This window comes from Artibeus jamaicensis, unplaced genomic scaffold (genome assembly GCF_021234435.1).
Source record: "Artibeus jamaicensis isolate MK-2021 breed Jamaican fruit bat unplaced genomic scaffold, CSHL_Jam_final contig_240, whole genome shotgun sequence".
Taxonomy (NCBI): Eukaryota; Metazoa; Chordata; class Mammalia; order Chiroptera; family Phyllostomidae; genus Artibeus; species Artibeus jamaicensis.
Genome location: NW_026521506.1, coordinates 15,727,227 through 15,742,821, shown reverse-complemented (window position 1 = coordinate 15,742,821; position 15,595 = coordinate 15,727,227). Strand labels below are relative to the sequence as shown.

At 40.4% G+C, this 15,595-nt stretch overlaps 1 protein-coding gene across 6 annotated transcripts in view; it reads right to left on the bottom strand.

Annotated features, from left to right (window-relative positions):
• Positions 1 to 15,296, bottom strand: part of LOC119046928 (integrator complex subunit 6-like) — a 60,605-nt gene extending 45,309 nt beyond the window's left edge. For 5 of the 6 annotated variants that reach the window (XM_037142208.2, XM_053662357.1, XM_037142212.2 and 2 more), the window contains exons 1-2: positions 14,824 to 15,295; positions 14,615 to 14,692 (exon numbers count right to left, since the gene is read on the bottom strand). In XM_037142208.2, the coding sequence (XP_036998103.2) occupies positions 14,615 to 14,692; positions 14,824 to 14,934 (189 nt within the window). In that variant the 5' untranslated portion in view covers positions 14,935 to 15,295. Of the gene's footprint in view, positions 1 to 14,614; positions 14,693 to 14,823 lie in introns of all 6 variants that reach the window. The other variant, XM_037142215.2, reaches the window with a different exon arrangement.
• Positions 15,297 to 15,595: the final 299 nt, after the last annotated feature.

The window sequence follows — 15,595 nt, the reverse complement described above, 5'->3', positions numbered from 1 at the left end:
CAGCGACTCTGAGTGACCCGGCCCAGGTGAACCACCTAAGCCTCTGCTCCTCACCCGGCTGTGAGAAACAGCAGAGGGGGTCGCCATTTCCCCGCTCTGACAATGCCCCCACATACAGCGTCACAACCCAGCAACCTGGGAGTCCAAGGCGCCACTTCTCACACTTAAAGGCCGCAAACAGACCAAAAATGGCTCAAGAAGATCTCAAAGCCCCAGAGCCTATAGATCTAAGCGATGAAGAAATAGCAAAACTCTCAGACGCACAGTTTAAAACACTGGTCATCAGGATCCTCACAGAACTGGTTGATTATAGCCACAAATTAGACAAATATATGAAGGTGAAACTAATTGAAATGAGTGGAATTGCACAGGAAAACAATAGCAATGAAAAGGAAACTGGCACTCAAATCAATGGAGTGGACCAGAAGAAAACAAATAATGGCCAAACAGAAAAGAGTCAAGAAGCAAGAATTCAAAGAAATGAGGAGAGTCTTAGGAACCTCCAAGACATCTTTAAATGCTCCAACATCCGAATTATAGGGGTACCAGAAGGGGGAAAGGCACAGCCATCAGTGGAAAACTTATTTGAACAAATAATAAAGGAGAATTTCCCCAATCTGGCAAAGGAAATAGACTTCCAGGAAATCCAGGAAGCTCAGAGAGTCCCAAAGAAGTTGGACCCAAGAAGGAACACACCAAGGCACATCATAATTACATTAGCCAAAATTAAAATGAAGGAGAGAATCCTAGGAGCAGCAAGAGCTAAGGGGACAGTCACCTGTACAAAGGAGTCCCCATCAGACTGTCAGCAGATTTCTCAAAAGAGACCTTACAGGCAAGAAGGGGCTGGAAAGAGGTATTCCAAGTCATGAAATCCAAAGACCTACAACCAAGATTGCTCTATCCAGCAAAACTTTCATTTAGAATGGAAGGACAGATAAAGTGCTTCTCAGATAAGATCAAATTCAAGGAGTTCATCATCACCAAGCCCTTATTATATGAAATGTTAAAGGGACTTATCTAAGGAAAAGAAGTTAAAGAAACACGAACAGTGAAAGGACAACAAACTCACAGTTATTAACAACCACACCTAAAACAAAAGCAAATTAAGAGGACAGCTAGATCAGGAGTGGAAACATAGAAATGAAGATCTCAAGGAGGGTTAGCAACAGGGGAGTGGGAGGAGGAGAAGGGGGAGAAGGTACAGAAAATAAGTAGCATAGACAGTAGATAGAAAATAGATGGGGGGGGCAAGAATAGCATGGGAAATATAGAATCTAAAGGACTTGAGACACATGGTCATAAACTAAAGGGGGGTAATGGTGGGGATGGGGGGGTAGGGTGGAGGGAAATGAAAGGGGGAATAGAACAACTGTAACAGCATAATCAATAAAAAATTTTTTTAAAAAAGTAACACACATTCCTTGTTAAAAATTCCAACAGAAATACAAGGTCAGTCTATCTCTTCACCAAACTCTCAGCTCCACCCTTCAGAGGTAACTATTGCTAGGACTCTGTCCTGAACGTTGAACTATTGGCAGAAAACAAACAAACAAACAAAAATGTTAATAAGATGGAGTGACATTTACTGATTTAACCATTGTGAGATGTAGCACATTACACATGTATAAGAACTATTTTCTAAACTTTAAAACACTTTTGAAATCACTCTGAACTCCATGCCTCAAGTATTCCCCTTCCTGCCTTTCAGTTATACAATTCTTTTTTTTTTTTTGTATTTTTTGAAAGGAATAGCGTTAATAATCTAGTTTAATCCCTTCATTTTAACGATAAGAAAACTGACATCTAAAAAATATTAAGTCCTGGCCAGGTAGCTGAATTGGTTGGAGCATCGTGCTGATACACCAAGGTTGTGGGTTCGATCCCTGGTCAGGGGACATGCAGAAATCATCCAATGAAATGCATGGATGGGTGGAACAGCAGATCAATGTTTCTCTGTCTCTGTCTCATCAATAAATAAAAATAACTCAATAAATATGCCCTGGCTGGTGTAGCTCAGTGGATTGAGCACAGGCCTGCGAACCAGAGAATTGTGGTTCGATTCCCAGTCAGGGCACATGCCTGGGTTGCAGGCCAGTTCCCAGCAGAGGACGCACTAGAGGCAACCGTACATTGATATTTCTTTCCCTCTCTCCTTCCCTTCCCCTCTAAAGATAAATAAATAAAATATTTTAAATAAAAATAAATCAATAAATAAAAAAGGCTAAGTGAGTTGCCCTGGGTCATGTATACATCTGATTAGTAGATGACTGGCTAAGAACACTGTCCTCCTTCCTTCCAGCGCAGCACTCTTTACAGAGCTTCGAAAGTGACAAAAGTTGCCAGATTTACATGACAGTGGATAGTGTAATCTCCCAGACAGGCAGTACTATGACCAGTTTTTTTAAATTGATTTTTATAAAAGTACTTAGACTTAAACAGACTTCTGACATAAAGCTCATAAACATCACCCTGAAATGGAGTTTACAATGTCTATACATATATGTAAGCTTTTAAGGAAAATGGAGCCCTGGCTGGTGTGGCTCAGGGGATTGAGTGCTGGCCTGCAGACCAAAGGGTTGCTGGTTCAGTTCCCAGTCAGAGCACATGCCTGTATTGCGAGGCAGGTCCCCAGTAGGGGCATACGAGAGGCAACCACACATTGGTATTTCTCTCCCTCTCTTTCTCCCTTCCTTCCCCTCTGTCTAAAAATAAATAAATAAAATCTCCAAAAGAATGGAGAGCTTTGCTCCGCATATCTTTAGCAATCTCCTACAAGTAATAAAACAAGAAGGACTCCCAACTTTCCAATGCCGTGGATGCATTAAAGCTTAAATACCCTCCCTAGAATTCCATTTCTACTGTCTAGAAATGTGGGTTTCCCTCTGCAGAGACAATGCAAGACAAACTGGGGCTTCTAATTAAGCAGAAGTGCCTCCAGTCCTATCTAAATAAAAGTGTTTTGGTGTAGTTCAGTTTAATCAGTTACTAAAGGTCATAAACAGCTCCCTCCCTCTTCTTTCTGCAACTCCTTGTCACTGAAATAGCACCCCCTTCAAACCACACCCTTAAAGGAATGCTTTTGGTTTGCTTGTTCTCCTCCCCCAGGCCTCCAGCTCTCCTGGCTTTCTATCTCCTCTTTCTTTTGTTAACTGATACTCTAATGGGGTGGGAGAGACAGGCCTGGCTGAAGCACAGGACTCCTGTAGGAAAATGATAGAAACTAAGTTTATATAGACATATGGAGCAGATCCAAGAGAGCTCAGAATGGCATTCATAGCCATGGGAAGTCTTTGAAAGTTTGGGAGAGGGAAGTGATATGATGAAACCAACATTTTAAGAAAGTAAACTGTTGGTGTGGGTAGAGAGTAGAAATTTTGGAGATTCCTGGGGGAGAGCATATAAGGTTGTCATTGTGGTCAAAGCATAAAAGGTCAGGATCCAGACTCAAGTGATAGCAGCAGAAATTGTGTTGAAGGAACATGTGTAAGAAATATTTCAAAGGGCCTTGGTTGGTGTGGCTCAGTGGATTGATTGAGTGCTGGCCTGCAAACCAAAGGGTTGCTGGTTCAGTTACAGTCTGGACACATGCCTGGCTTGCAGGCCAGGCCCCCAGGAAGGGGCACGCAAGAGGCAACCACACATTGATGTTTCTCTCCCTCTCTTCTTCCCCTCCCTTCTCTTTAAAAGAAATATTTCAAAGGGATGACAGATGGGTCTTAGAAGAAGATGAAGGACATGATGAATGCTAAATAATGCCTACCATTCAATCCTAAGTGACTAAAAGATGAGGAATATGGAAGAGGGGATAGGCTTTATAGCCATAGGTCTTGACGTGTTAACTATGAGGTGATGGCAGAAGTGATAGCCAGGTGGAGATATTCTGTAGTTAGCTAGAGATACCTGGGTGAGAAGGTGAAGATGGAGAGGCCTCAGTGTAGAAGGACTATTTGAAACATGAATGAGGTAAGATGCACTCAACAAGGGAAAGAATTTAGATGACAGGGAACAATTTATCAGAGAAGGATTGAGGAAGAGGAGGTGATAAGTTTCTGGAGGAAGGAAGGAAAGAAGGAACAAACGAATAACAGTTTCAGAAGAATTAAGTTTCAAATGTAGTCAAAGAGAATAAGCATTAGTAAATTGGCCCAAGTAACTATATAATAAATCCTAAAACCTTAGTAAACAATATTTTCTTTTTTCACTAGTACTATTCCTTACTTATACACATATAAATGTTTCAAATCTTTTGTCCAAAAGCATTCAAGTCCAGAGTTTAGCTCTTGGTACCAGGTTTACTGAATTCAACCTACAGGGCAGGATATAAGTAATGAAAGAGTAACTGCCACAAATGAATAATCTAATCAGGTGAATATGGTTTGAGATACAGAACTCTACTTTTTTAAAGATTTTATTTCTTTTTCAGAGGGAGGGGAAGGGAGATAAAGAGGGAGAGAAACATCAATGTGTGGTTGCCTCTTTTCCACCCCCTACTGGGGACCTGGCCCACAACCCAGGCACATGCCAGGACTAGGAATTGAACCAATGACCCTTTGGTTCACAGGCTGGCACTCAATCCACTGAGCCACACCATCCAGGGCAGAACTCTATTTTTTCTACAAACATCTGGCACATAAACACAAAAGTCTAACGTAACTCTTTCTTGTTTATCCCCCAGTCGTTGGTTTGGCAACATCTCTATTCCTTCTCTGGAATCCACCCCTTACCAATCTAACTAAACATGAAAGAAAAAAGCTATCTGGCGATGACAGGGGTGTGTCTTGAGGAGAATGGAAGATATGGATGAAATGAAGGCTACAGAATTACATGAGGCACAGGCTGCTACATAAAACTCCTCAAGGATGGTATGTTGCATTCAGGCCTTTCATGTAACCACTTCTGCTTCCCCCACAGGTTGTAGATTAGGAGAAACTCAATGGTTACTGTGGAGTAGACTGAATGTCTTTCTTTTCTCTGCAAGAAAAACATTTACCAAGAGATTGATAACGTGAAGATGGCAAATCAGTTTCTGTAGGGCACTGTGATAGCCAAAGACTACCCTGTCACTTTTTTAAACCTACTACTACTCTTCCTATAGGGCCTATTAGCTTAGGCCACCAGTCCTTAAACTCCACCCCCAAAATATACATACTATCTCAAGCCCCATCAGTTTAGAATCCAAATATTTCCACATCTGTCCCTGAGCAAGGGCACAACTGTGGGATATCAAAGGCTAAAGTGTCTCACAAACTAATGTACCATAATATTCACCTAGAAGTAGCCAGAGAATAATAAAAATGGTAACACCGGTGCTAGCAATTTTCATTTACTAAGCACTTGCTACAATGCCAAGCACTGTTATACCAAAGGCAACTATAAACAATATCATGACAATTCTATCTAAAAAAATATGTTTCTGGGGCATATATCATAATTAGCAAATACCTGTGAGATGTTATTAAAAGGAATGTTGTATCATGATTGGGGGGAAAAAAGTGGCTCATTACTTAAGATTCTGGAATAGAGACAGACCTGGGTTATGATTCATCCATGTGACTTAAACTCTCTGGGCTTCCCTATCTATTAAATAGGGATAATAATAGTAACTACACCTTAGGCTTGTTTGGAAGATAAGTGTAATAAAGCACTTTATTTTCACATGGCACATTGGTGCACAGAGTAATGCATAAGCCTTACTCTATAGATGTCAGCTGGTGTCATTATTAGGAAGCTATTATATTATTGTTAATTATTTCAAGGAGGTAGATGTAAATCAAATCATATCTGTAAAAGCCAGATAATACCTTTGACTATAGGAAGGGTCTTAGGAGGCCCCAAAACTAGGGCTGTAAAATGGTCTCACCTCCTATGTGTGCTATTCATGAACACATCTCTACTTTCACCCAGCCTCAGAATTAAACATCAGTATTATTTCTTAAATGGGAGCCATTACAGTAACAAAAAAATAATATGGTCACTTCTGTAATTCTCATTAAGATAACTAAGCTTAGAGAAAGTAATAATCCTGGGAGACCTCCTGTTTTGTGGATCTGAAACTCTCCCATTCTTTTAAGGCAACTGATGACTTCCCATGATATAAGACAAGGGCTCTGATAGGGAACATCAAGAAGGTCTTCAATAACAACAGTGTACAAACTCCACTTTGTTTTTTAGGTTTTACATTATGCCAGGCTAGATAATTTATCCTTTAGCCCACTTTTCTTGATAAATACTGTTCCTGGGAATTCTTGAGTCAAGTAGGTATGCAAACCTAATAAGGGATATGCTATATATTTCTAATAACATTAAAGTCATGAAACATTTAGTGCCACTGGTGAGCACATATTACAAACATTATTCTGAATTACTGTAATTATATTAGGAGTTCATATATATCATCTATTGTACTTAGCCCAGGGAAAAGAAATTCTAATCCAACCAGATGGACCACCAACTACATTCAAAAGTCTAAGCACCCAAACTGGCTTTCAATACAAATAAAAATGGGATGCTTTCATATTTTTGCCCCAGGGCTAATAGTTATCAACCCATCGACTCTAAACTGTATGATAACCTTTTATGCATAAGTGAGTCTGGTATGGCATCATTAATTTAAAACAGAACTTTGACAGAAAGGATCCTCCTCCAGAAGTAACTTCATCACAGACTGACACATCCATCTAACAGAAATATAGTGCAAGCCACATGGGTTATTTAATATTTTCGAGTAGCCACAATAAAAATAGAAAGAAACAGGTGTAAATAATAATGTATTTTATTTAACCCAATATATAAAAATATTATTTAAACTTGCTACCAATATAGAAATTGTTAAAAAGGTATTTTACATATTTTTGTACTAAGTCTTCAAAATCAAGTGTTTAATTTACTCTTACAGAATATCTGATTCAGACTAACTGATTTTTGAGTGCTCAATAGCTACTCGTGGCTAGTGGATGCTGTACTGAACAGTGTAAACACAGCCAGCCTAAAACATAAATGACTGGTATATTTGAAGAGCCATGCCTACCCTAACTGCCACCTCACTTTTCACCCTCTTTGATGAAGGAAGAGGGAAAGCATGTGTTTTTAACAAATCACCTTGGAAACCCAAATCCATTCCCCAGTAGAAACAATAACAAACACAATCGTTCTATGGTTAAGTAACATTAAGGGTTAAAAAAGCTTTCCTGGGGAAGAAGGTCTGGAAACTTAATCAGCATTTAGAACACTGTATCCAGAAGAGAGTGTGTTCCAAACTTCCAGTATGGACACAGAGGGACTGCCTGGATCTCTCATTTAAACTCAGTGAAAGGGAACCGAAAGCCATGATTACCAGTTTTCCATTTAAGGACTTAAAACTAGTGGGTTCCTTTCTTCATCCCTGTTCCCCCCTCCCATACAAAGGGTCCTTCAAATCTGCCCTTCTCTGGAAAGCACATTTCTCCCTGAGATGTGAAACAGCTGCAATGATTAGCCACCCTGAAACAAAGAACTCTGTCTCCTGAGCAGTTCTAATTATCTTCCTGAACCAAAGGTAAACTGAAAAGTACACTATTTTCCCTTTGCTTAGTGTGGCCCTGACCTTCTGCCATCCCCCTCTCACTCTAATCCCAAACTCAAGGCCAAAAGCTCTCAAGTGAGTGGCCAGCACTAATGCAAAACTAGACAATTTCAACTATACCTTTAGAGTCTCCCCCACATTTAATTATCCCCTCTCCCCACCTCACCATAACATATACTTTTATGTAATAGCCAAACAAACATACAAACAGCAAACCTTGCCCCATTTCTCTTCAAATCCATCATAGTACTTTAACCCAAGAGAGGTATACAAACTATAGCTTGTAGGTTTCAAGGTGCTTTTGTAATCCAGTCCTAAAGTCATCACAATTTTGACTAGATAAACTGAATTTTTACTGGGTCCTGCCCATCCTCCCCCACTTCCAATCTGTTGGTTAATAAAGTCCACCATTCTTCACATCTCCCTCACCTTAATCCACATCATGTCATCTTTCTACAATGAGTATTCTCAAGACCCTTGATGAATAGAACTATATTACTATTCTGATCTCTTCTAGGGCCAGGTCTTTCTTGATGTCACTTTAGGCCCCTATAATGAAGCCCGGCCCGGAGATAGTGCTCAATAAACATAGGGTAACTGAATGCTTACACTGCTGTGGTAGTAATCCACTGTCAGACTTATCTTCCACAAACACCATTTTGATCATATTGCTACATTGCTGATAAAAGTCAGATCAGCAGTTAGCAGGGAAGAAAGGGATTGTTCAAAGAAGCAAGAGACATTTCATGAGTAAATAGGAATGTTCTGTATCTTGGCCTGGAGTGGTGGTTTCATGAATGTACAAAGACATACAAATGCATCAAGTCATTAAGATTGATGCATTTCACTACATTATACTTCAATAAACAAAAGAATGGGGACACATAATACACTGATCTTGTAAAAATATGACTGTACCATATTATAAACCTGAACCTGGGTGAAAATGCTACCTGTAATAAATATTAAACATATACAGTTGTTAATGGTGATCACCCTCTGGAGAAGAGTAGTGAAAATGGGAGGTGGGGCTGAGTAGTTTCACATTTATGCATTACTTGAAATCTTCCCTCCTCCTAATTTATTGAGTACCTAGTAAAATCCAGGCACTCCCTTGGTACTTGAGGTCAAATAAAGAGAAGTTCAAATATGTGTCCTTAAAGAGCTCGTATCAGGGAGGCCAACATGAACACTATCACCACATAACATGTTAACTGCTATAGTTAAGGTCTGACAGTGTTAAGAAACCACAATGGGAGTTCTTACACTGGAGTAGGGGTGGGACAGAGAAGCAGAATGACTTTTGAGAATGTGGAATGAAGAGGTGAGGCATGTCAAGCCAACCAGTGTGTCCCAGGCAGAAGAAAAAAACAGAAATGGCACAGAAGCAAGAGGCAGAGTTAGTTTGGAGAAATGGCCTAATTTCATATTGTGGCTGGAGCCTGAGGTCTAGGAGAAGAGAAGAGAGTGGGGTGATATTGTTGGAAAGGTCTGATAAAAGATCATGAAGGCCTCGAAAGCCAGGTTAAGTAGTTTGGATTTTATTCTGAGGTGTAATGGAAGGCCACTGAAGAATTTTTAGTAGAAGAGTAACTTTCTATTTTACTTTATTATATTTTAAGAACGATCAATTTAGTAACATAAGCATGTATGAACTTTAATATAATTAAGTTTTCTTTATCCATTTATCCCTCAGTAGACACTTAGGTTGTTTCCATATATTGGCTTATTGTAATTAATGCTGCAGTGAACATGGGGGTACAAATACCTTTCAAGTTAGTGTTTTCATTTTCTTCAAATAAATACCCCAAAGTGGAAATCCTGGGTTGTATGGTAGTTTTTTTTTAATTTTTTAAGGAAGCTCCATACTGTTTTCCATAGCGGCTGAACCAATTTACTTTCCCACCAACAATGCACAAGGGTGCCTTTTCTCCACATCCTCACCAACACATCTCTTCTTTTTTTGATAGTAGCCCTTCTAACAGATGTGATATGATATCTCATTGTGGTTTTTTGATTTGCATGCCTGTGATGATTAGTGATGTTGAGGATCTTTTAATGTACCTGTTAGGCATCCATATGTCTTCTTTGTAAAAATGTCCACTCAGATCCTTTGCCCATTTTTAAAAATCAGACTGTTTGTTTTTTGCTATTGAGTTTATGAGTTATTTGTATATTTTGAATATTAATCCCTTATCAGAGATATGATTTGTAAATATTTTCTTCAGTGGGTTGCCTTTTAATTTTTTGATGGTTTCTCTCCCTTTTCATTTCAAAATATCTATCATCATAAGCCTCACATGGCCAAAGAGGAAGGTGAAGAGGAACAAGATCAGGGAAGAAATAATTCATCATAAGCCACTACACTGCCTTTGTAGCATTTTGAGTTTTAAATTTAAATGCCTCTTCTATTGTCTCAGGGTGCTCTCACAGGCCATGTTGCCACTGTTTCACTCAAAAGCACTTCCTTAGCTTCCAACTATAATAAAAGGCTCCCCTAAAAGTCATTCTTTTAAAAAATAAGACCCATAAATATATTCATGGGCATATAAAAAAGTTATGTTTGGAACACAGATAATTGAAAAAAGCCTAAGTTTACTTTCTAAATATGTAAGCCAAAATGTTATCTTTTACTAATACATGCTGACAAGCTAGCTACAGAACGTGAAACAGCAACACTGAAGGGAAATTTTCATTTTTTTCAAATTATAGACTTGGGATGTTTATTTGAAACAACTCTTCCTATTCATTAAAAAAAAAAACCTTCTGTCCACTATGTATACATGTGTTTCAGCTATTTCAGGAAAAGTGACTTGGTTTTATGTTTGAAAAGTATTTCCTTCAAAAAGAATTCATTTTAAGAAAGTAACTTCAAACATGAAACTACTTTGAATCTTTCCATTTTTACATACCTCGGTCATATGGTTGTTTCTTCTTTTTTTTTCTCCCTTTTTTTAATTAATTTTATTTAGTTACTTTTCAAGTACATTTTTTCCCTTCCCCCCCCACCTGGTCTCCCCCCTCCCTCCCATTCCCCCCCACCCCCAGTCCTCATCTCTGTGTCTTTCATACTTGTTCCTCAAAATCCCTCCCCCTTTTTCCCCTTAAGTTCCCTTCCCTCTCCCCTCTGGTCGCTGCCCACTTGTTCTCTATTTCAGTGTCTTTGTTTTTATTCTGTTTGCTTGTTTGTTTTATTCTTTAGCTTCCTGTCAAAGGTGAGATCATATGGTATTTGTCCTTCATTGCCTGGCCTATCTTCTTGATGCCCTTAATTTACCCAGAGTTAGTAGTAGTGACAGACTTACTTCAGCTATTCACTGAATAAGATGAAATTTTGATTTATAGCAAAACAAAACATACAAGACAGCAGAACCACAGACAAAACTATTAAGAACTAGTATACCAAAACCCCCAATTTAAAAAATCATGTTTTAGTCTTATAAGGATAGAATGGAAATATTTTAAAATATTAAAGCTTCATCTTAGTGTACACTGAAGATACCACGGTATAAATGTAGTGTTAACACTTGTGACACTATGTGTATAAAATTTGTCTGGCCCTGTCTGGTATAGCTCAGTGGGTTGAGTGTGGGCTGAAAACCAAAGGGTCACCAGTTCGAGTCCCAGTCAGGGCACATGCCTGGGTTGTGGGCCAGGTCCCCGGTGGGGGCCACATGAGAAGCAACCACACACTCATGTTTCTCTCCCTCTCTTTCTCCTTCCCTTCCCCTCTCCAAAAATAAATAAATAAAAACTTAAGAAAAAACTGTCTGCAAAGCAATATTTGAAACAGATGTAGCACAAAATGCTTGAATTTTGTATAATTTTATATGGCCCCCCAAATCAAACTTAATTCCATATATCCAAAACTGAATGCAAGTAACAGGAATGACTAATTTTAAAAGGAATGAATATCCATGTCCTAAGAGATGTGCAGTAAGAAGTTACTAAGTACTAGGTGAAATACTATATTCACATACTCAACAGTGTACATTAGTGAAAAGTTTCAGTCACAGTAACCTTTCTCAACAAGATTTATTGTCAGAGCGTGTAAGTGGATATACTGGGAATAGTTCCATGCCTATTAATGAAAAAAAAAAAACAAACCCTCCCAACCACATGTACGACTTATTCCTGCTATAACACCAATAACACTGAATTGTCTAGTAGGGAAAAAAAAAAAAACACCTTTCATTTGTAGTGTTTAGACTTGGATATAACCAACACTCAAGAAATAAGCAGTTATTTTGAGAAAAGATAAACAAAGGCCCTCCAACCATAGAGAAACTGAAAAATACACTTCACATTATTATGCAGAAAAATAAGCTATAAATCAAACCCTTACGTCATTTTGCTGAAAACAACTTGAGGCTGCTAATGAAGAGTGAAGATTTAAGTAGGAACTAAGATGAGCAAGTGCAAAACTATACTAAATTTTAAGAAAAATTCACCAGCTGTTCTAAAATTTCAGACCTTCCAAAATGGCTAGATCCTAACAGCAAAAGAACAAATAGTTACCACATGCTGAGGGAAGGGCTGGGGTGAGCAGGGGGGAGTAGCTGAAAGAAATTCAGAAGAAAACGCTCCCATACTATGGCATATCATTAGTAATTCAAGTATAGATTGCAACAGGACAAGAATATCATTAAGATCATTAACCATATCCTAGCACATGTAATTATGTAAGATTAAAATTAAAAACCTGAATAACCTCAGGAAAGCATAAAGACTAAATAAGAAAATAACATGATTAATAATTAAAGGCATTATAGAAAGTATCTTCCCATACCTGGCCTACATAAGGAAAAAAGATTAAACTCAACTGGGAAGCTTTTTTTTTTTTACTTCAGGAAAAACTGTAGTATATAAGACAGCAGAATAAGAAGAGCTAACAGATGAAATTTCCCCTAAAAACCATATTCGAGTTTCCCCCTCTGTTCGTAGAACTATCTTGAGCCTCTAAAATATCATGGACAAATTAAACAGCTACTAAAAATTTTAAGTATAAAGATTATGTGGCAGCCCAGAAAAATTCATGGACATTATAGGTGGAAAAAGCAGAACACAAAGTAATATGTACACTGTGATTACAAAGCTTGGTAAAAAGATGTGATAATGGTTGATGGGGGGATGAAACTTTCTTTTTCCCCCAAAAGTTCTGTAAATATTACCATGAAACTTTTATAGATTAAAACCCATTTTATTACATTTTTATATTGTCTGTATCTATGAGTTTGTTTATGTTTGCTCAAAACTCATTTTTAAATTGAGTCTTGACATTCAGAAAAATGCTTAATAATTGGTTCCTTTAAAGAAAATAAAAGGCACACTCTTTGTAGTTTATCCTTTTTACTATTTCAAATTAAGAAGGACTTTAAATGGCCACACTATAAATGGTGGGTTCTTATCTGTATTAGTACTCAAGGGGTGTAGACCTTTAGACTTAGGATGCGCAAACATCTGCTCTTGTAAGGGGAAGAAATGGTCACACCCTTTTGGGGAATTGACATTTTTAAAAAAGATTATGGCATTTTGAAAGATATCCACTTGCTCCACTTTTCTAAATGGACAAATTGAAAACTGCAAAGTATCAAAACCAGAAGTTTTAAGAAGAATGTAGTAATCAAATTGTTCAAACTGCAAGTTACAAAGCTAAAGCCTCTCCCCTTTTTTGTGTTCTCTCCCCCCCATTTGGTTTTCTTTCTGAAGGAACGCTCTCTGACCAGCTGCTATTCAGTTTGGTGGGTTCCATTCTTTTAAAACCTTACTTGGCTGACACGAATTACAACACATCCAGATGGCTCCTCCCCAGCACTATGAAGATGATTATGAGAAGATGAGGGCTTCTACCAAAAGACTTCAAGGATTATGGTAATATATATATATATATATATATATATATATATATATATATATATTTTAAGGTTTAATATGCAAGCGGGACTCTTACACAGGTTAATTTCATAGTCTGAGCTCTATTTCATCGGTTCACTGCAGGCCAAGCGGTTCTTTATCTCGTCTCCATTAGTAATATACTTAAGTACCCCATGGAGGTGAAGTTCTCCCTACTTTTCTCCTGTAGGTCTGAATCCTGTGTATCAAATCATCCAATTTTATTATTGTAACTTTGCGCAATCTAGTTCTCTCTTCCTTCCTTTGTTTTTCACCGGACAAATCCCTACAAGGCTAACACAAACCTAATTTAAGACGTAAATAGGTAGGCCAGGTTCCTATAAAAAGCGTTGTCCCGAGTGCATTCCGACTGGGCATCTCTCCGCCCCATCCTGTCGTGGCTTGTCTCCAATGAAACACTAACAGTAGCTAAGGCAATCGACAGCAGAACCAATTCCGAAGAAGAAACGAAAAGAGTTTTTCTGGTCTGAGGTTGAGAGCCTTCCTCAGCGGACAGATTTTCCATTGGGCGGGGGCAGGTTAAAGACCACAGAAGCGTAAAAGCAGTAATCTAATCTTTGAAGGCCGTTGGCTGCCGCCACAGCTCACTCAGCAGGAAGGGGGCGGGAGAAGCGGGATGAAACGGGGGAGGAGGTGCAGCTCCGAGCTGGAAGGGGGACGAAGGAGGAGCCAGAGGAGGAGCTGAGGCAAAAGGCAAGCTCTCCCCGGACCAGAGCACCTGGGCGGAGTCGCAGGCTAGCCCTGCCCCTAGGCCGCAGCGGCGGGGTGTACCCCGAAGGGGCGGGTCTCTTCCCCTCCCTCTTCTCGCTCCTTTCCATCTCAGCAGCGCCCACAGTCTCCCTCTCTGGCTCATACAAAAGCAAAATGTCCGCCATCTTCAGAGGCCACAGTGGTTGTCGCCACCACCAGCCAAGCTCTCCTGTGGTTTCTCCCCAGGGCTGCCCCTCCCCTGACCTCCGGCACCGCAGCGACTCGAAAACCACCTACCGCACGTCTCCGCCAGCCCTCGGCTCCCTCCCATCCCCTACCCCTCTCTGGACGACGCAGGACCGCTCGGATTAGGACAAGAAGGGGAAGCCGCTTTAGCCAACTGGCTCCCGATTTCTGGCCGCCCCACCCCCTTGATGGCCCTTTTACCTTGATGCAGTACGGGGGTTCGTCGTAGGTGACCAGCATGTACCTGTCTCCGCGGCTGGCTGGGTCCCTGGCGCGCAGCTGCGGGACGAGGGATGACGGAGGGGGGGCACGAAGGGGAGGAGGGGGCGACACAAACGTTACAGAAGCACCTAAATCCACCACCACCACCCACAGGAGCTCTTCCCATCTCTTCCCTCCCCTCTTTTTACCTTCAAGAATAACTCCACAGCACCTTTGGCAATGTCCAAATAGGAGGTGCCCAGGTCAGTGCGCTGGTTCATAGAGGCGGACGTGTCTATGAGGAACAGCAGGATGGGCATCTTCCCCTTTGCCCCTGGCTTCGCTACCCACTCTCCTGGCCCTCTTGCCCTCACTGCTGCGTACTGCCACCCGAACCCTCAACTCTAGCAGAACCAGGGTTGAGGGAGCCAGAGGAGAGACGGGACTGAGAGGATGAAACTGCTGCTCCTGGCCTCCTCTTTCTGCAGCCCCACCTCCTCCACCTCCCAGGGAACTTGAAAATGTGAGTGTGTGTAGCCCTCGGGGCCCTTTCCCTTCCTGTCTGCTGCCACCACTACTGCCGCCACCGCTGCCGCAGACTACTGCCCAAGCATCCGTCCAAGCTCACTCAAGCGCTCGCCCCAGACTGAGAACTGTCTCCGTTCACCAACACACAACTTCTGTTCGTTCACCTACCACCGGCACCATGTGACCAGAACCTACGCCATTGGCTGGCAATTATGTGATATTTGCATATTCATTAGATGACAAAGCAAGAGGAGGGATTAGGGCGAACCCTGGGAGTTGAAGTTTGAATCAGGCAGGGGCAAGTGGAAATGTTAAGGACCCTCCTTTAAAGGCCTTGGGAGGTGTTAGGATACTTGGGGTGGTTGGATGGAGTTTCTCTTGCTCTTCAAAGATGTTGATTCATTCAAAAGGAAGAGTGAATTTGAGCAACAGTTTTACAGAAGTACAGAAGCA